Below are 20551 nucleotides of genomic sequence, written 5' to 3' on the forward strand. Positions count from 1 at the left end.
ATCTGTGTACTATGAGCTTTAGTCACTTGTCCTGCATCCCGTTAGTATTTGCGTTCAGTTAGCATATTGTTCTTTAGATTCAGTCACAACGAGCATTTGCAACACTAAAAGTATCTATAGGCTTAGGTGATGACATACGAAACCTGGACAATATTTTCTGAATAAGACTTTCTATTACAAGAAAAGCATATTTTTATCTGTGTCCCTATAGATCTCCAAATCCAAAGTTTTTTTAGCAGCACTCATATCTTTCATATATCAAACTGGGCTTTTAGAAGATTCTTCAATTTTTGAATCTCAGACCTGGACTTCGTAGTTATGAGCATATCATCTACATATAAAAGCAAATAAATCATTAGAGCATCATCAACATTATTGTGATATATACAACAATCATATAGACTTCTGTTGTAACCAAATTCAACCATATCGCTGTCAAATTTTTTGTACCACTATCTTGGGGATTGCTTTAGCTCATACACAAACTTCTTTGTCTGGACATTAGAACCCATCTAGTTGGGTCACATAAATCTCTTCTTCCAACTCTCTATGTAAGAAAGTTGTCTTCAAATCTAGTTGCTCAAGTTCCAAATTCTTATGTGCTACCATAGCTAGTAACACACTGATATAAGTATATCAAACACTTCGTCATCAATGGAGCATGTTTAACCTCATCCAAAGTGTAAAAAATATCATCATGTGTTCGTATCTTGACTGAGTCGATTCGAATTATCTTGCGAAGAACATTGTTAACCATGTTAACATTCCCTCCGTCCATTTGCTGATACGTTTAAATTACTATCTATTTGAGCATATATCATAAGATACCCCATTCATAACTAAAACTAGATCTCCTTCAAAAATGACCTTGACTTTTTCAAGACCAATCTTAACTTGTGCAACTGAGGCATAATCTTCTTTCTTCTCATTCTTTTCCTTCTTGTCCTACTGCCTTTTTTAACTTAAGACACTCGATTTTCCAATGGTCTTTTTCTTTACAATAACGAAAGACGTCATGTGACTTAGAACCCTTGGTTTTGAAGATTTATTATTCTAGGTTGACTTTTGCTTACCAGAATTTTCATGTCTCTTACTCCTTGAACTGACTGCATTTTGGCAGTCATCTCATAAGCAACGTGGAATTTTCATAATGCATTCTGTAGTATGGAAATTTTATACTACCTCCATTCATCGTTACATTGATTGTCACAAAAAGAGAATTTAAGAATTTTTTATTGGTCCAAAATTTTTTATTCAACATACCATTAAAAAACCAATTATAGTGGACAACTATGAACCATTTGAATGCAGTAGAGATGATGTGGACGTATATGTCACACCTAGGTTAACAAAGCAAACCAAATGAAAAACGAAACTTATGAAAAATACATATTTAGTAGCTAGGGAAGAAAAGTGAGGGCACGATTAGCATCCAATTTAGGGGATTTTTGACTAAAATAATTGGAAACAAGGTTTGATTCCAAAAGCTGGATGATGTGGATCTGTTTAGAATTTAGACATCGAGGTGTCTTGTATCGAGTGATTGAAGCACCTCGATTGATGGCCAGCTGCATGAGTTTTTCAAAAGTTCCAGCCTTTACAATCTTAATCTCCAATGGATCGATACATTTTTCATGAGATCTTGCAAGGCGGTAGAGTGAATTAAGGGTTTCTTCAATGGCAAAGCAGCAATCTTCATACACTGAAGATGGAATGGAATTGGAAATTTGTGCCTTATTATGTTCATCAAATATTAATTCAAAGTATAACACGTAGTGTCCAGGAATTGTTGAACTATCAGCATAGCTCGTGTAATCAACAATTGTTGCTCCAAATGGCTTCAATACATGACCACCTTCTTCTACAGCTTTATGAAGCCCTGCTTCATCTGTTTTCTCATTATTAAGGCTTAGAACCACGTTTTTCCTGCATACAAAACTGAAATTTGGGGCTTTTTTTGTAAATCCTGTCACCCGAATGATGTCGCCCATCCGATAACGGTACAGCCCTGCAATAATATAGTATATGTTCATGCAACTAAATCAGTTTAGTTCTACATATAATATTCCGAGCACGTACATTGGGTAATTAGTTTTCGATTTTTTAAAATTAAACTTATATACACACATATATATAGTTTTTATTATGAAAAGAAAGCAAGACTTACCGGCAAAAGTAGTGATGACGAGCTCATATTCCTGTCCTAACTTGACATCAACAAGATCAACTAATTGTTGGGTTACTTCTCCATTGGGATTTGTCCTATCGATTGGCAAGAACTCGAAATACGCCATGGTGGGTATCAAAGTGTAGGAGATTTCATAAGGGTCACACAATGGATCTAAGTTTAAGCCAAGGAAACATTCTGAAGAACCATAATGGTCAGAAACAATAGGGAGATTATTGGTGTAGAAATTTAGCAATGGAATGTATTGTGACATACTTCCTGTCACAATAGCATTAATGTATTTGGTGTTTGGCCACAATCTTTTAATAATTCCTTCCCAGCTTCCTTTGCTACATTCATGTTCAATCAAATCAGCAACTTCAGGATTGGGTTTTACAACAATCTTCATAACTGATTCCCTCACTGATAAGTTTGTAATTTTGGGGTTAATACTTCCTGTTAGTATATCATTAGCCAAAACAACCCAATGATTTTCAAGGAACTTAAAAACGTGAATCAACGTAGAAGCAAAAAGAGCACCAAGTCGGAAAACTACATCGTTTTGGTAGAGCCCACAAAGAAGTTGACAGTATAAGCTTTGGAATGAGTCTGTACAGAGAATGATATCATCAGGGCTTGTGTTATTCCCAATTGGTTTACTTTTGAGATTTGATGATCTTTTGTGCAAACTTGTAAATATAGAACGAACAATAATTCCAGCTTTTGTCTTAAACTCTGGCTTTGCAAAATGAAAGTTCATTCCTTTGCCTTTTTGCCAATTGATATTTGGAAACAATTGTTTCATCCTTGGCATCATATAGTTAAAAAAAGACAACCTTCTCACAAACTCTTCCTCATACATTGGAATTAACTTGGTTTCTCCCCCAGATGTCCCAGAGCTTCAAGAAAACATAATTCAAACCCATCAAATGAAGTCTTATTTTTTAAAATGTCAATTTATATTTATTAAAATATTAAATGGGGAATTGCACAAACCACCCTTAAAACTATTGGAGTTTTTGTTACCGTTTAACTCATTAACTTTTAATTTAATCAATTAATGGCTATAGTTTTAGTATTTGTTGCAACCATCAATTCATTTTGTCAATTCTTCTTTTTAAACGTTAAAATCCACCAAGTGTCACGCCAAAAAAATAAAATAAAATAATAAAAAATACATATATGTGTGCGCGTGTATGAGATTAATAAACAAGGGACATGACGAAGGTGTTATGGGTGTGTCAACCTAGTTGAGGTGCTTTGGTGAACCTTCTGATTCCTCGACCTCTTGTATTTTTTAAAAAAAAAGTTTAACAAACAAGGGGTGGTTTTTAGAAATTAACAAACGACAGATAGCTAATTCCAACAACTAACATTAACAAACCACAAGGACCTAATTGATCAAATTAAAAGTCCAGAAGTAGTTTGTGCAGTTTTCTTTCATAAAAAGAAAAGTAAGAAAGGCATGATATGTAGTAAGTATACGATGTAAATATTGACTTCATGATTATACAATAAAACCCTAACATTATATAAAATAATAACGGTCAAAATCTTTGTACTGGATGATTTTCACAATAAGACGAGTTAGAGTAACATACTTTAATCCATGAATTATCTTTCAATTATCCCTTACTTAATTTAGAAATTACCTTTTACTTCATTGACCTAATAAAATTATAGGTCTAAAGGATAAAATATCAATAACGTACATGGGCCACATGAATGATAATATCAAATATAGATTAAATCTAACATATAGAATAATCAAAAAGTGATCTAAATATGTCACCTTGTAAAGAAATGTGTAATGGGGTTTGAGCATAGGATTGGGGAATCATCATCATGAGCAATAAGAGCTAAATAAGGTGTTAATTGTTCGTAAGAGATAAGAGGTATAAGTTTTTTGAAGGTAGAAGCATCAGTAGAGCCATGGAGGCCATGTTGTTGTAAGTATTCAACATTAGCATTTGTTGACAAAATTTCAGTTAAAATTTGTCGTTGGATTTCGTCGGCTTTGCTTGTGACATCTTCAATGTGTTGTAATGCTTCTTTATCTTTCTCATCCAACCAGTGTTCTACAACATGCGACATTTTCTTAGGTTTTCAAAATTTTGGTTACACAGATGTAATAAGCAAAGAACTTTTGGGAGATGAGAGAGATTTGTGATTTCAAATTAGTATATAATGGGAAATGAGAAATGGGATGTGGGAGACGAGAGAGAGGACCAATTTAAATAATCACACATACTTGATTATTGTCAAAGTTTGTCACGTGCGAATGACCTTTTTTTTTTTTAAAAGCAACATTTTTATTTTTATTTTTTTTTAATGTAATTAGAGATCAAACTATAAGAGGATGAATACAACTTAAAATATACCAAGTACATTATTTGAAAAGGACTTTTTGGAAAATTATCTTTTAATCCTCGTATTTTGAAAGGTAGTTTTTTAAAAAAATATATTTAAAAGGTCTATTCTCCGTTTTCTATAGTAATTAATTAAGAATTTTTTTTTCAATAAAAAAATTGATATTGGAATGATATTACCTATGTATGCTTCTCTAAAATAAAATAAAATAAAATAAGGTATTTTCTCTCATCTCTCCCCCTCATTAAGTGAATGTTTTTTTTTTAAAAAAAAAAACCATATTGATCTTACATGCAAATTTTAAGGGAGATTTATTTTTTCATTCTAAAAATATCATCTTAATATTACAAAATAATTTAAAAAATCTTAATTAATATAGCAAATGGAACCCTAAAAGAAAATTATTTCAAATGGTAAAATTGTGATAACTATTTACAAGATATAACAAATTTTTCGAATTATCAATAATAGACGTTGATAGATACGGATAGATTTCTCTAGAAACTGATAGAAGTCTATAAGTGTCTATCAACATCTATAATTGATAATTCTAAAATTTTGTCATATTTTATAAATATTTTGATTTATTTTTCCATATTTAAAAATAACCCAAACCTAAATCTATTTTTATTTTTTAAAACTAAACGTTGTGAAATTGAAAAACTCAACAATTATAAATTAATTTTTCAATAATTCTTAATTCCTCAAACCACTACTGTTTTCTCAAAACCACGTGCTTTGACTATCTAATTCCCAATCTATGTCACTTTGGCCAACCCTCTTGATAAGAACTACACTTGTAAATGTTTTTTTAATTCCGTAAGCAAACAACAATATTTGAATGCATTTTAAGATATTATTTTTTTCATCTTAATCTATACGTTCATAAAAATAAAATTTCGAAAATAATTTTAAAATAATGTTAGAAGAGTTTACTTCTTTGCATATTATAATTATACAACTAAGTATAATGCATAAATATAAATATAATTTAAGATGTATTTAAATATTCTTCGTCTCCAAAACTTACATACATTGATGGTTTTAATTTCCTTGATATAACCATTTTCTAAGCAATTATTACTATTAATTGCTTTTTAGAGGTACAATTATTGGTTTTATTAAATAAAAAAGTGAGTAATTTCCTAAGCTTTGAAAAAAAAAATGTTCAAGTCTTTAGTTGTCTGTACTTTTTTTTTTTTTTTTTTTGGAAAATCATCTTTTTAGTTTCCAAATTTGGTTAAATATGTGCTTTTTAGTCCCTCAATTTTAAAAATATACTTTTTTAATCTTAGAGTGTTTAAGAATAAGTTTTAAATCTATTTAAAAAAATGGGGAACTAAAAATGTATATTTGACCAAACACAACTATTCTTCAAAACTAAAAAAATCGGAAACCAAAAAGTTAATTTGTTCTATTTTTTAATATTTTAAATTAAGAAAATTGAAATCATTAGGCGTCTATAAAATAATGATTTCTTTTAAATTGAAGTCCACTTAAGTGCCCATTACGTGTGACAAACTATAATCTTTTGTATTTATTTCTTTTAAATTGAAGAAGTTGGAAGGCAACGGAGGCATCCTTAAATACATGGAAATATTACTCTTAAATAATTGTTAGTTTTATCTGGTAGATAAAAGAATGATTCAATTATGTATTTTCGTATTCTTAACTGAATGTGAGCTTTATGTCTATAAAATGACGACTAAGTCCAATTTTTATCCAAGAAAAATTGAGATAACGAAATAGGATTAGATATATGGGTTCAAGAAAGATTGAATAGATGTGAATATAGGTAACAAAAAAGAAATTTCAATAATATAATATGTTTGTCTCTACCCACCTTAAAACGTGTTCTTTTTTCATTGTTGGAGAATGGTGGACCATAAATTTCATTATGAGTAGTTGGATTAAATGAAACGAATCCATTTTAAATCGACAACTTATTGGCCAAGAACCAAAGACAAATCAAATTTAAAAAGATGACGGTTGAAAAAGAAGAGCGCCATTCGCGGAAGCAGTGGGGTCCAATCAATGGCTGGGAGAGGAAAGGTACTCGGCTGCTGCCTTTACTTTTATAAAAATCTCTTTCTTTTTTAATATTTAAGTTTTCAATTTCGTTTCGATTTAATTACTAACTTTAATTTTAAAATATTATAATTTTATTAATTTTATTTCTAATTTTATTTTTAAGTTTTAAGATTTATATTTTTAATTCTCGATTTTTGTTTTTAGTGCTCATGTCTATAGTAATTTATAAATTAATTAAGTTTAATTAATTTTCCTAATTTTCGAAATTAATTTTAAAATTTTATTTTCTCAATTTTAAATTAATTAATAGACATTAACGCTAACAATTAAAAGTGAGTATTTAGTGAAAAATCAAAGTTTAAAATATAAATATTGAAACTTAAGAATCAAATTGAAACAAAACTCAAATTTTAAGAGTAAAACTATAACTTGATTAAAATTGAAATAAATTTCAAAACTAAATGATGAAAAGTTTAACATTTTGAAATCTAAGAAACAAACGAATATTAGACCCAAGAGTTCAACATAAAAGAGAAAAATGTACTTTTTTTTCCCTTCTTTTATTAATGAGGACATCATCCACTAAAAAGAGTAATATTCATTGTGTTAGTGAAGAAATTTTTCAGATAGGTTTGTATTTAATAATTTGTACCATTGTTTTACATTTTTACCTTATATAAGTATATCTAATGTGTTGGGGTTAAAAACGCTCTTTCATTAGATTTTTAATTTTTCTTGCACAAGTTCTTGTAGAAGTTTTGACTCAAATATCTCAGATTTTTGTTTGTTTATAATTAACTTTGTAAACAGTCAACTAATATACTCTATAAATACCTCTGATTTTAAATTCAATAGAGAGAGTTATCATCATTTTCCTTAGTTTTCTCTAAACAACAAAAGTTTACGTAATCTTCATCAAGAAAAGAATTCAAATCTTCCTATGGTTTTGCCTCAATCAGATTTTTTCCATTCGGATTGGCTGCTTAAGGCGGATCTCTAGGGCCCCTAAAATGGCGGGTTACACTTACAGGAAATTATTAAGTAAGTTAATGATCTCTTGACCAAATCAATGATGGCTAGTCGTTATAGGAGCAAGAGTTGTTCTAGTATTAATGACTGATTGAGAACTTTTCAATTCAGAGGAGGGATAATTGACCTCCCTTTAGCAACTTTTGTCCTAAACCTTTGAAGCGTCATTGTAAAACTAGATGTCAAACGGGGTTCATATTAGTTTTGATAAAAATTTATTGGATGTTGTTTTTTTTATAATAGGTATTTGCTTAAAACCTAACGTTGGTCAATGTGTTTTTTTTTTCAGCAACTCGTTAGCATTTTCGTTTGGTGCTTTTAATATGATCGAATACATACAGTGGAAAGAATCGCGTGAAATGTATTTCGTGGCAAACGACCTTGAATTTGTCATGGTTGAGGGGTCTCCTCAAGTCCCGACCCTTGATGCACCGCGAAGTGTTTGCAATGCATATGAGGTGTGGATGAAGGCTAGTTCATTGGCTCGACTTCAAATTTTGGCTAACATCAGTGATGGTTTGGCCAAAAGGGTTGAGAACATGGTCATTGCACGCGAGATCATGGACTCATTGCAAGATTTGTTTGAACGTCAGTTCTTACTTGTCGAGAAAAAATAGATGGATGACGAAACCAGTAGTGTCAGTTGTTCTGACACTGATCCCACTACTCTCCAAAAGAGGAAGAAAGACAGTAAATCTGATTTATTGGTCTTGGAGACGTGTTTGGTAGAGAATGATGATTCTGCCTATATCTTAGATTCGAGTGCTACCAACCATGTCAGTTCCTCTTACCAAGGATTCAGTTCCCTGCCAAACGTTGCCACTGAAAGAGATGACTCTTAAAGTCGGTACTAGTGAGGTTGTTTTAGCTATTTCTGTAGGCAGGCTGAAGTTATTTGTTGACAAGAAACGTCATTTGTTATTGGATAATATTTTCGTAGTTCCTCATATTAAGAGAAACTTAAGCTTGGTTCCTTGTCTCACTGAACAAGGGTACACCGTCTTCTTTTATGAGAATAAAGTGTTTATTTTCATAAATGGAACGAAAATTGGCTATGGTTCAGTGGAAAGTAACTTATATATACTAAGGTCGTTAGTCCTAAAAGCCTTGTTTAACACTGAAATGTTCAGTACGACAACAATAGCTAAAAGACCAAAGGATTCTCCAAAGGAAAATGCCCATCTTTTGCATCTAAGGTTAGGTCACATCAACATCAATAGGATTGAGAAGTTGGTGAAAAATGGAATTCTAAAGAGTAAGAAAACTCCTTGTCGGTATGTGAATCATGCCTCGAAGGCAAGATGACTAAACGACCTTTTACTGAGAAAGGTTACAGAGTCAAGGAAGCCTTGGAGCTTATACATTCAGACCTCCGGGTCCGATGAATGTTAGAGCTCGGGGTAGGTTGAATATTTCATATCTTTCATAGATGATTATTCAAGATACAGTTATATCTACCTAATGCAACGTAAGTCTGAAGCCGTTGACAAGTTCAAGAAGTATAAGGCTGAAGTTGAAAACTTGTTAGGTAAGAAGATAAAAACACTATGATCTGATTGTGGTGGAGAGTAGATGGACCTCCAATTCCAAAACTATATGATAGAACATGGGATTGCGTCCCAACTCTCGGCCCTGGTACACCTTAGCAGAATGGTGTATCAGAAAGGAGAAACAGAACCTTGTTGGACATGGTTCAGTCTATGATAAGTTATGCTCATCTTCCATACTTGTTTTCGGGTTTTGCAGTGGAGACTGCATGTTATATCCTAAACAACGTTCTCTGGAAAAGTGTTTTCGAAACACCTCTTGAGCTGTGGAGAGGTCATAAACGTAGTTTACGCCACTTTAGGATTTGGGGATGTCCGACACATGTGCTAGTGACAAACCCTAAGAAGTTGGAACCGCATTCAAAGGTTTTCCTCTTTGTAGGCTACCCCAAGGAAACCAGAGGTGGATACTTTTATGATCTGAGTGACGACAAAATTTTTTTTCTACAAATGTATCTTCTTGGAGGAAGACACATACGGGATCATAAGCCACGAAGTAAGCTCGTTTTGTGAGAGATTTCCAGTGAGACTGAGCTGCTGAGGATTTAACAAGAGTTGTTGAATAGGCCGACAGATCAATAAGAGTTGTTGAGGTCGGAACATCTAGTCAACTAGCTCAAGAATTGAGACTACCTTGACATAGTGGGAGGGTTATGAACCAACCGGATTGCTACATGGGTTTGACTGAAGCCCATTTCGAATGATGGGGTTGAGGATCCATTGTCTTTTAAGAAAATAATGGAGGATGTTGACAAATATGAATGGGTTAGGCCATGAACCAGGAAATGGAGTCTATGTATTTCAATAACGTCTGGGAGCTTGTTGATCCACCTGATGGGGTAAGACCTATTGGGTGTAAGTGGATCTATAAGTGAAAGAAAGGTGTAGATGGAAAGGTGCAAACCTTTAAGGCTAGACTCGTGGAAAAGGGTCATACCCAGGTCAAAGGAGTTGACTATAAGGAAACTTTCTCACCTGTTGTCATGCTCAAGTCTATCAGGATTCTCATGTCCATAGTCACATTTTATGATTATGAAATATGGCAAATGGACGTCAAGACTGCCTTTCTTAATGGTAATCTTGAGGAGATGATGTATATGACTCAACCAGAGGGGTTCACAGTTCCAGATAAAGAGTAAAAAGTTTGCAAGCTTAATAGGAACATTTATGGGCTGAAACAAGCATCTAGATCATGAAACATCAGATTTGACACTGCGGTCAAGTCCTTTGGCTTTGGTCAGAACGTTGATAAGCCTTATGTCTACAAGAAGATCATCAACAACTCAATAGCTTTCCTGGACTATATGTGGATGATTTCTTACTCATTAGGAATGATGTAGGGTATCTGATTGACATTAAGAAATGGCTAGCTGCCCATTCTAAATGAAAGATTTTGGTGAGGCACAATATGTTTTAGGGATCTAAATCATTCGGGATCATAAAAACAAATGATTAACCCTATCTCAGGCATTATACATCGATCAAATATTGATCAGGTACAAGATGTAGGATTCCAAAAAGGGTTTGTTACCCTTCAGGCATGGAATCGTTTTGTCTAAGGATCAATGTCCTAAGACACCTCAAGAAGTTGAGAAGATGAGATGGATTCCCTATGCTTCAACTGTAAGAAGCTTAATGTATGCAATGTTATGTACCAAACCCAACATTTTCTATGTAGTAGGGATTGTCAATCGGTATCAGTCCAATCCAAGATTTGATCACTGGATGACTGTCAAGACGATCCTCAAGTATCTTTGAAGAAGGAAGAACTACATGCTCGTGTATGGAGATAAGGATCTAATCCTTATAAGATACACGGACTCTGACTTTCAGACCGATAGAGATTCTCACAAATTGACATCAGGTCAGTTTTCACCCTGAATGGAGGGGTTGTAGTGTGGCAAAGCATTAAGCAAGGATGCATCGTGGACTCCACTATGGAATCAAATACGTAGCCGCTTATGAAGCAACTAAGAAGGTTGTTTGGCTGAGGAAACTCCTTTCAGATTTGGAAGTTGTTCCAAATATGGATTTTCCTATCACATTTTATTGTGATAATAGCGGGGCTGTGGCAAATTCAAAGGAGCCTCGAAGCCAACGTCAAGGTAAGTATATAGAAAGAAAATACCACTTGATTATGGAGATTGTGCATCGTGGTGATGTGATAGTTACGAAGATCGCATCAGAACACAACGTTACTGATCCATTTACAAAGGCTTTCACAACTGAAGTGTTCGAGGGTCACCTGGAGAGTCTGGGTCTACGGGACATGCGGCATCTTGTCAGGGCAAGTGGGAGATGATACTGAGGTATGCCCTAGTTTAAATGTATATTGTACATGTTTTATATTGTATTGTACATTAGTCTGTCGAGGCATTAAGACAAGTGGGAGATGGTTGGGATTGGTGTCCTAATTCTCCTGGAGTCTCGTTGATTGTATTAATACACATTGTTTTATGAATAAAATAACTATTAGTTCATTCTGACATTTATTCATATTCAATAAACAAAGCTCCATGGTTATCTTATGTAAACTTAAGCATGTATATGTGATATACAAGTGGATCATGCCTTAAGTGATAATCTAGACAGGTCTGTAGTATAAGGATTAAGGTGGGATACCTGATCCTAGTGACACTACGGATACGGCCCGCTTTGTAGAGGTTTGCAAGTGTTATAAACTACTACAGATGGTAGATCCTGACCATTCATGTGAAGACATGCGAGCAGGGGTGTCCTATACAAAGAGTTTTTATAAGACCGAACGACGAGATGACTAGACTCTGTATATACGCCGTTAATACTAGAGACTTACATCTCACTTAAATGACCATAGGTGACACGACCTCAATCCTAAGTGTTTTGGAAACTCCTGCCTTTGAGGGCAGTCCTTTGATTAGTATGGGTGAGAGCGGCTAGATTGCCAACTTAACATGCCTACCTTTTTTAGTACTTATCTGATTTGGGAGCTGAGAACTCAATACACAAGATAGAATGCACTCCTTCCTCGAAAAATGGTTAAGTAGAGAGATTGCTCCCTTAAGGGTTGATTCTGGGGCTTGAACATAGTGGCCATAGCTTCCCTTTGAAAGAGAGGACTCGATCATAGTAGGACTATGACTTATGTTCATTAGAGGATTCAGTGGTACTTAAGGAGTTAAATGTAACTACAGTGGCATAATGGTTATTGGCCGAGCTGTACTTACGAACGATCTGTGAAGGGTTGTTGTATTGTTGATTGGTTAAGATGGACACATAATATATCTGTGGTAAGGAGAGTTCAGCTGTCGGTCTTTAATGGAGTGCCTGGTAGTTAACTAGTGGTGGATCTCATGACTAAAGAGTTTAGTTAGTTATTCACGTACTGTTGGAGCTTCGAGCTACAGGTCCATAAGGCCCCCTTGGTAGCTCAATGAATTCGAGCTGAGGATCAGTTCTTGGTGTTGATTTGAAATGTTCAAATTGACAAGTGGTAATTCCATTATATGTGATATGATCAGTATGGTGTATAAGATACATCAAATGGAGGATTAATGTAAATGATATTTACATTAAGCGCTATGGAATAAAAAAAGAGCTATGGTTTATATGTTTCATAAGATGAAGTATTAAAACTATAGGTTATAAATATAGTATGATAAGTTGGTTATCATTTATATTTATAATAATATTAATTATTGAATAGTTATCTCTTTTTTTTTAATAACCAATTGAGTGAGAGGTTATTGGTGGTTTCATAGTAATTGTGAAATAAAAGGAAAAATATTTTCCTAATTTTAGTAAGATTGGTAAAAATGTTAATTTGAGATTTCCTCTCTCGGACAATATTCACGGGAAGTTGTCAAGAAAATAAGATTTACTAAGCGATAGCTTTGAGTTAGCTAAACGATCGTGGAATGTTCTTAGGCGATAGACACTAAGCTAAGCGATGAGCTAAACGATTGTATAGCTTTTGCTAGATGATCGTATAGCTGTTCCTAAACAATTAAGCATCGACCTATACGATAGGTTCTTCCATCTCCCACTTGCTTAATCGTTTACACGATTGTGTTTCCTCCTACTTTCTGCCTCAAACCAAGTTCACATAGAGCCCGCCCTCTGGATTCTCACACTACGAATATCTTATTGGTGGTGTCTTACTCAACTTGACATTGTCGAGGTTCTGTTGAGGCCGTTCGTGTTGTTTAGGGTATTTGTGACCAAGGCGATCACTTAGTTCGAGTGCGTGGTGTTCGTACAGTGTAGCGGTCGTGTTGTACGAGTGTTCGTGTGTTGTTGTGATCGAGCGTTCGTGATCAATGAGCTTTGTGATGAGTCTACAAAAGTGTGTTACTCTTATCCTTAATCTTTTGTAGACATGCTGTAATTTCTGTATTTTGCATAACCGTATGTTTTGTTTGAGATTGTAATTGTAAAGTTTATATATGATTGTAATTTGGAATGATCCTTCCGCTGCTCATGGAAATCTTTGTATTCGATTTCTTTCAAAGGCTTACCTACTCATATATGTAGATGACACGTCGCTGGCAGGTAGGTCTAAAAGAGATCTAACCCATGTTAAAAACCTCTTAAAAGGGGAGTTGGATATAAAGGACTTAGGAGAAGCAAGCAAGGTCCTAGGAATAGAGATCCAAAGGAACAAAGAGGAGTCTATTCTAAGCATCAATCAATCCAATTACTATGAGAAGATCCTTAAAAGGTTCAACATCAATGATGCTAAACCTGTGAGCTTACCTATTACTCAGCACTTTAAGCTTTCCTTAGCTAACTCTCCTAAAGATTCTAAACAAGAACATCAGAAACAGATGGTTGTCATACTCTAAATGAAGGAACTCTTATTCAAGCGAACCATTGAGCGAAAGCAAGATCATTCCAAATCCATTGATGTATTGAATTGAATTTACATTCTTGTTGGGTTTTAAGCATATCTATATTGCGTTTAAGTGTTAGATGTATTTGTGGATGTGAATTAATGGAGTTTCTGGGATGGTTGTCTCGGTTTACTGCTTTCTTTTACATTTCAAAGTTAATTGTAAGGGTTTCTGTGTTTTTGGGCATATTAACTGTAGGATTGTATCAACAGTAGCGGAAGCATAAGGATCATTTAAGCACTCAAATTCACTAATTTTGGCAAAATATAAAACATGCTTTTGTAGAAAACAATGAGTTTCAAGACGTTCTTGCAGAACTTCTTCAAAGCTCCTTCACCAGCTGCTATCTTCTCCAAATCTTGTTGCAGACTACCTCAAGATCTTCTCCACTATTTTCTTGGTGCTCTAGATTAAGTTGTGGGACTCAAAACAAGCTTTAAACAAGGGTAGAAGGAGAAAAGCTCACTGCAGAAAAATAGTTGAAGAACTCTTTCTTCAAACCAGTTTTTCTCCCAAAATCTCTATGGATTACATCCCTGGTTTTCACTCCAATCTCTTCATTATATTGCAGATCAACATCCAAAGAGAATATTTGCATAAGTTACAGCTCATGCTTGGAGAAGACAAGGCAAATATAATGTCATTTGAGTGAGCTACTTGGTGATGGATAATGGAAAAAACTCTTTTTCCATTTAAGTGTTTTGTTTTCTTTTCCTTTTTCAATTTTATCTAAAAAAATCAAAAGTTTATTTTATTAAATCTATTTTGATTTTAAAATGAAAATTTTAATTAATTTCATAAATTAATTATTAAATAAAACTTAATTAATTTAATATCAAATATTAAATTAATTTTAACACATATTCATCTTTATATATTTAAATCATATTTAAATATATAAATTATCCTATTCCGTTTAATTCTAAAATTAAACATATAATTGTATCTCATATAATTACTAATTTCCTCAATTCTAATTTAAACGTTTCAAATTAACTTATCATGTTATTCTAAAGCTAGTCCGTTACGAGCTAGTAGGGGGACCTCGCAAACTTATAGATCATAGGCTCCAACGATCCGAGATTAATTGGCTAAACTCATTAGACCAAATTAATCCTCATTCGTTAACTAATGGGTCATTCCACTAAAGCCCATAGTTTCACTCCCTTCACTGTAGATATATTATGTCCACATGATTTAACCAGCAAGTCGACTCTTCACAGGTTGTTCATAATAACTGCTGGGTCAAATATCTGTTTTACCCCTGAGATTACGTCTTATTTCTCAAGTCCCTACTAACCCTCTAATGAACAACTGGTTTGTAATACAATCACTAAACCAAACGCTCTCAGCCTAGTGAGAGGGTGGGGCCCCTTGTTCAAGACCTGGATTCAATACTTGAGAGAATAGCCTTTCTCCTATCCCTAAATCAGGTAGGCGTGAACTCCATCTTGCAAGGCTATGTCCCCAACTATTCATCTGGTCTTATCTCCAAAATGGTAAGCTTATTGAGCAGTGCTGTTAGACTACTCTCACCATTTGCAGATCAAAGAATAATCTATAACAAACAGAAGTTCATAGCTATATCAGGATTAAGATCGAGTTAACCTAGGTTATATAGGTGAAATAGTCAGTCTTAAACAGTAAACAGCGTTATAAAGTAAGAGTGACTTATTTCTGGGTCCTGATCTTATGCAAACTCATTGCATAAGCGCCCCCACTCCTCATGTCATAACATGTATAAATTAGGATCACATCGTATGTAGCACTTTACAACTCTTTATAACAACTACAAAGTAGGTCGCATCCAATGGTGTTACCAGAATAAGGTACCCAACCTCAATCATGTACAATAAATCATTTTGACTATTTACTCAAACCTGACCCACTCTTATGTCTCCACATAAAGTTCAAGTACTCATACTATAGTCACGAGTCTTAGTTTATTGGATTTAGACTTGAAAGGTCTCTTACCGAAGAGTTTCATGAGCGCGTTCGGATCGTTCTGATCTCACAGTGACCAAAATACAACAGTATACATTCAACATACAGTTATGCAAATGAATCTTAATTAACGGCATGCTATAAACAACAAAATAACGAGAGAATGAGTGACATACCAGTTGAAGACATTCTTCAAGCTTCAGCACTCAAAGCAGCGGAAAACCTCCACGCGATCTACCAACACCCAGCGAAAGCGTCGACTGTAGCAGCACGAACAACCACGAACACGAACACCGTAGGGATGACACCAGTAGAAAAGAGCCCCGAGTATTCTCGGAGTGAGAACCCAAAGCGTGATTTTAGGTGAATTTGGTAGAGGAAGGAGGAATACCAGATCGTGTAGGCGATAAGCAAGTGGGAGGGAAAAATGCGCTATCGCATAGCACGCTGCTTATCATTTAGGAGAAGCTACATGATCGTGTAGATTTTACTGAACGATCATTTAGGAAAAAGTATACGATTGTTTAGCAAAATTGGCACACTATACGATCGTTTAGAGAAGCTATGCGATCATGTAGGAAATAGCGTGCGATCGTTTAGGCGTGAGGTAGACGATTTAGGCGGAGAGGAGCTATCGCATAGTCTCTCGAATCTTTAAGCGATCGCTTAGAATTCTACCAACGCACACCTACGATTTCTTTTGGACGATTTTACGATGGGCGATTGAACGATTGATTCAAAATGAAACAATTTCATTTTTATATCATCGGTTACAATAACCGACTCATTCCCACTAACGCACGTCCAAACGCGATTTTTGGCTTAATTATCATATAATTAAGTAGTTAATTAATTAATAAGTATAATCATATTATATTTTTATCCTATAGTTTGATATCACATATCTACTATAGTATTTTCTCCTTTACTTGAATAAATCATATTTATATCTAATTTCCTCCAAAATAATGTATCACATACATTTAGCCAATTATATCATATATAATTAATCAGTCAAATTATATCATATATATAATCGAACTTCCTCTTGTAAATTTGAACATTTCAAATTAACCCAAACACTGGTTCTCGACTTTATCCAAGCTACCCAGGGGACCTAATGGACTTGTGGCTCGAAGCTCCAACAGTCCGTGAATAGCTGACTAAACTCTTTAGCCACGAGATCCACCATCCGTTAACTGTCAGACATTTCACTAAAGACCAATTGTTGAACTCTTCTTACCACAGATATATTTTTGTGTCCATCGGATATAACCAATCGTGAGTACAATGACTCTTCATAGATGCTCGTAAGTACAGCTAGACCAAATTACCGTTTTGCCCTTCAACATGAGTAGGTAGACAAAGCCAACCTTTATATTTTCTTCTTTTTAAATTTATTTAAGATTTAGATTGTCAAAATTACGTAAAAGTAGCCCAGTACGAAGAAACAAGACAAGGATGTCATGTACAAATCTCAATTTTATTATTGTTTTTATTCCTTTTCCTTTACTTCCCTCCATCTCCTACGCTTATTTATTTGTTTGTTTGTTTTCTTACTTTGACAATAAACAGACTGATTTTTTAAGTTGATATCACATATGCAATCGAAATAAATTGCTCGAATTGAAAACTAATATATACATTTATCTCGGTCTTCAAGTAATCAAATACATATCCATATTAAAAGATTGACGATCAAACTTCTAATTTCAAGATTGATAATGTACATTTTAAAGTTAATTGAGACATAGAATTCAACTTTTATATATATATATATATATATCCACGATTTAACATTAAAAAAAGAAAAATACTTATGTATTCTCTAGGTTACATTTATTTTTGTGTAGTTCAAACACTTGTACAATTAAAATTTGACAAGGATCAAAGATTGTTCTTTAAAAAGAAAAAAAGAAAAAATGAACTATTTTTAATTTATATACTATGTAACAAATTAAAGTGGGCTGCATTGGATATTTTCCCTTAAAAAAAAGGCATCAGCAGTGGGATTTTAAGTATATCTCAATGAAAATCATCAATCACAGTGACAAATCTACAGAAGTTTGGATAATCACATTATTAACTATTTCATAAATTCATTAAAAAGCACAAGTACATGTTAAAAAAAAATACATATTTAGTAGGTAAGCCTAGGAAATAAGAGTTTGATTGGTATCCAAATGAGGGGATTTTTTTACTAAAGTAATTGGAAACAAGGTTTGATTCGAAAAGCTGGATGATATGGATCTGCGTAGAATTTAGACATCGAGGCGTCTTGTATTGAGCAATTGAAGCACCTCGATCGAGGGCGAGCTGCATGAGTTTCTCAAAAGATCCAGCCTTTACAATCTTAATCTCCAATGGATTCATACATTTTTCTTTAGATCTTGCAAAGCGTTAGAGTGCACTAAGTGAATTTTCAATGGCAAGACAACAATCCTCATATACCGAACATGGAATGGAATTGGAAATTTGTCCCTTAAACTCATGATCAAATATTAATTCCAAGTACAATACGTAGTGTCCTGGAATTGTTGAGCTATCAGCATAGCTTCTGTAGTCCATAATTGCTGCCCCATATGGCTTCAATACACGGCCTGCTTCTTCTACAGCCTTATGAAGTTCTGCTTCACCTGTTCTCTCATTACTAATGCTTAAACCCCCGTTTTTCCTGCCTACAAATCTAAATTTTGGGGCTTTATTTTTAAATTCTGTCACGCGAACAATGTCCTCTAACAATCCTTCAATAGACTTTTATCAACATCTTTTTGTAATAGATATAGATAATAATATCTATCACAACTATAATTAAATTTTTCTATTTGTGTAAATAATTTTCCTTATTTTTTTGTTTTTATATTTTTTTAAAATTTTTGTTTTTGAAGTTTAGAATTTGATTAAGAATTCAATACTGAGAGCAAGACTTACCTGCAAAAGTTGTGATGACTAGCTCATATTCTTGTCCTAACTTGACATCAACAAGATCAACTAATTCTTGGCTTCTTCCTCCATGGGGATTTGTCCTATCGATTGGCAAGAACTCGAAATACGCCATGGTGGGTATCAAAGTGTAGGAGATTTCATAAGGGTCACACAATGGATCTAAGTTTAAGCCAAGGAAACATTCTGAAGAACCATAATGGTCAGAAACAATAGGGAGATTATTGGTGTAGTAATTTAGCAATGGAATGTATTGTGACATACTTCCTGTCGCAATAGCATTAATGTATTTGGTGTTTGGCCACAATCTTTTAATAATTCCTTCCCAGCTTCCTTTGCTACATTCATGTTCAATCAAATCAGCAACTTCAGGATTGGGTTTTACAACAATCTTCATAACTGATTCCCTCACTGATGAGTCTGTAATTTTGGGGTTAATACTTCCTGTTCGTATATCATTAGCCAAAACAACCCAATGGTTTTCAAGGAACTAAAAAATGTGAATCAACGTAGAAGCAAAAAGAGCACCAATTCGGAAAACTACATCGTTTTGGTAGAGCCCACAAAGAAGTTGACAGTATAAGCTTTGGAATGAGTCTGTACAGAGAATGATATCATCAGGGCTTGTGTTATTCCCAGTTGGTTCACTTTTGAGATTTGATGATCTTTTGCACAAACTTGTAATTGCGGTACCAGCAACCATACCAGCTTTTGTTCTAAACTTATGTAACACCTCGAATTTTCACTTTTTATATGATTTCAGTAATTTTGTTATTGGAGGATATTTTTAGAATTTTGGATTTGAAGTATAAGTGTGGAAATTTAAGTGTTGACGTGAAAATTATTGAATTTTCAAATTGACAGGAATTAATTTTCTTTTGAAAAAGAAAAGAAATAAATAGTATAAAGTGGATTAAGAAAATGATTTAAGTGTAATTATATTTTTTCTTTTTAGTTATTATTATTATTATTATTATTTTAAATAAAAAGACAGAATCCATCCCCATCTTCCTCACGCGAGCCACTCGCTAGCTACCAAAAAAAAATTCCTTCCGCTGGATTTCTTGAAGGTTGAAGCATCAGTAGAGCCATCAAGGCCATGTCGTTGCAAGTATTCAACATCAGCATTTGTTGACAGAATTTCAGTTAAAATTTGTCGCTGAATTTCATCGGCTTTGCTTGTGAAATCTTCAATGTGTTGTAATGCTTCCATATCTTTCTCATCCAACCAATTCTCTTCAATATGCGGCATTTTCTTAGGTTTTCACAATTTTTGGTGATAGAGATGGAACAAGGAAGAACTTCTGGGAGAGGAGAGAAAATTATGATTTGAAATGAAGAAATGGGAAATCAGAAATGGCGTGTGGGAGTGTGGGAGGCAATAGGGAAGAAGAATTTAAATAATGAAACATACTTAGATGCCTTCACGACATCTTTTCCATTCCATGCGTTTAAAACAAGGAAAGTCATTTCGAGTTTTGCAAGTCTAACGTTTGTTATTTCTAAATTTTTTTTCTTGTAATTCTTCTGATAGATCAATATATGTGCGTCATTCAATCGAGTCTTGATCAAATTTGACCGTGGAGTGGCTCAATCTATAACAACTTTTCAAATTTTACTTCTAGATCTTAAATCTATGAAATATTCTA

General features: G+C 33.8%; 1 protein-coding gene and 1 pseudogene across 1 annotated transcript; both read right to left on the reverse strand.

The window, feature by feature from the left end:
- Positions 1-1255: 1255 nt before the first annotated feature.
- Positions 1256-4367, reverse strand: LOC120088710 (indole-3-acetic acid-amido synthetase GH3.5-like). Its single transcript, XM_039046139.1, has 3 exons — positions 3960-4367; positions 2168-3066; positions 1256-2008 (listed from the first exon to the last, which is right to left on the reverse strand). Exons 1-3 carry the CDS (start codon positions 4259-4261, stop codon positions 1401-1403), a joined length of 1809 nt encoding a protein of 602 aa, XP_038902067.1. The 5' UTR covers positions 4262-4367; the 3' UTR covers positions 1256-1400.
- Positions 4368-17997: 13630 nt separating this feature from the next.
- On the reverse strand, positions 17998-20154 carry LOC120089000 (annotated as a pseudogene).
- Between the last annotated feature and the right edge of the window lie 397 nt (positions 20155-20551).

Source organism: Benincasa hispida, chromosome 10 (genome assembly GCF_009727055.1).
Source record: "Benincasa hispida cultivar B227 chromosome 10, ASM972705v1, whole genome shotgun sequence".
Classification (NCBI taxonomy): domain Eukaryota; kingdom Viridiplantae; phylum Streptophyta; class Magnoliopsida; order Cucurbitales; family Cucurbitaceae; genus Benincasa; species Benincasa hispida.

Excerpts from the sequence above, each read along its gene's own strand:
- LOC120088710 (XM_039046139.1), bottom strand. The coding sequence starts at position 4,261 with ATGTCGCATGTTGTAGAACACTGGTTGGATGAGAAAGATAAAGAAGCA. Across the intron at positions 3,067-3,959 it reads ATTACACATTTCTTTACAAG|CTCTGGGACATCTGGGGGAG; the intron begins GTGACATATTTA and ends GTTTTCTTGAAG. Across the intron at positions 2,009-2,167 it reads CGTCATCACTACTTTTGCCG|GGCTGTACCGTTATCGGATG; the intron begins GTAAGTCTTGCT and ends ATATTATTGCAG.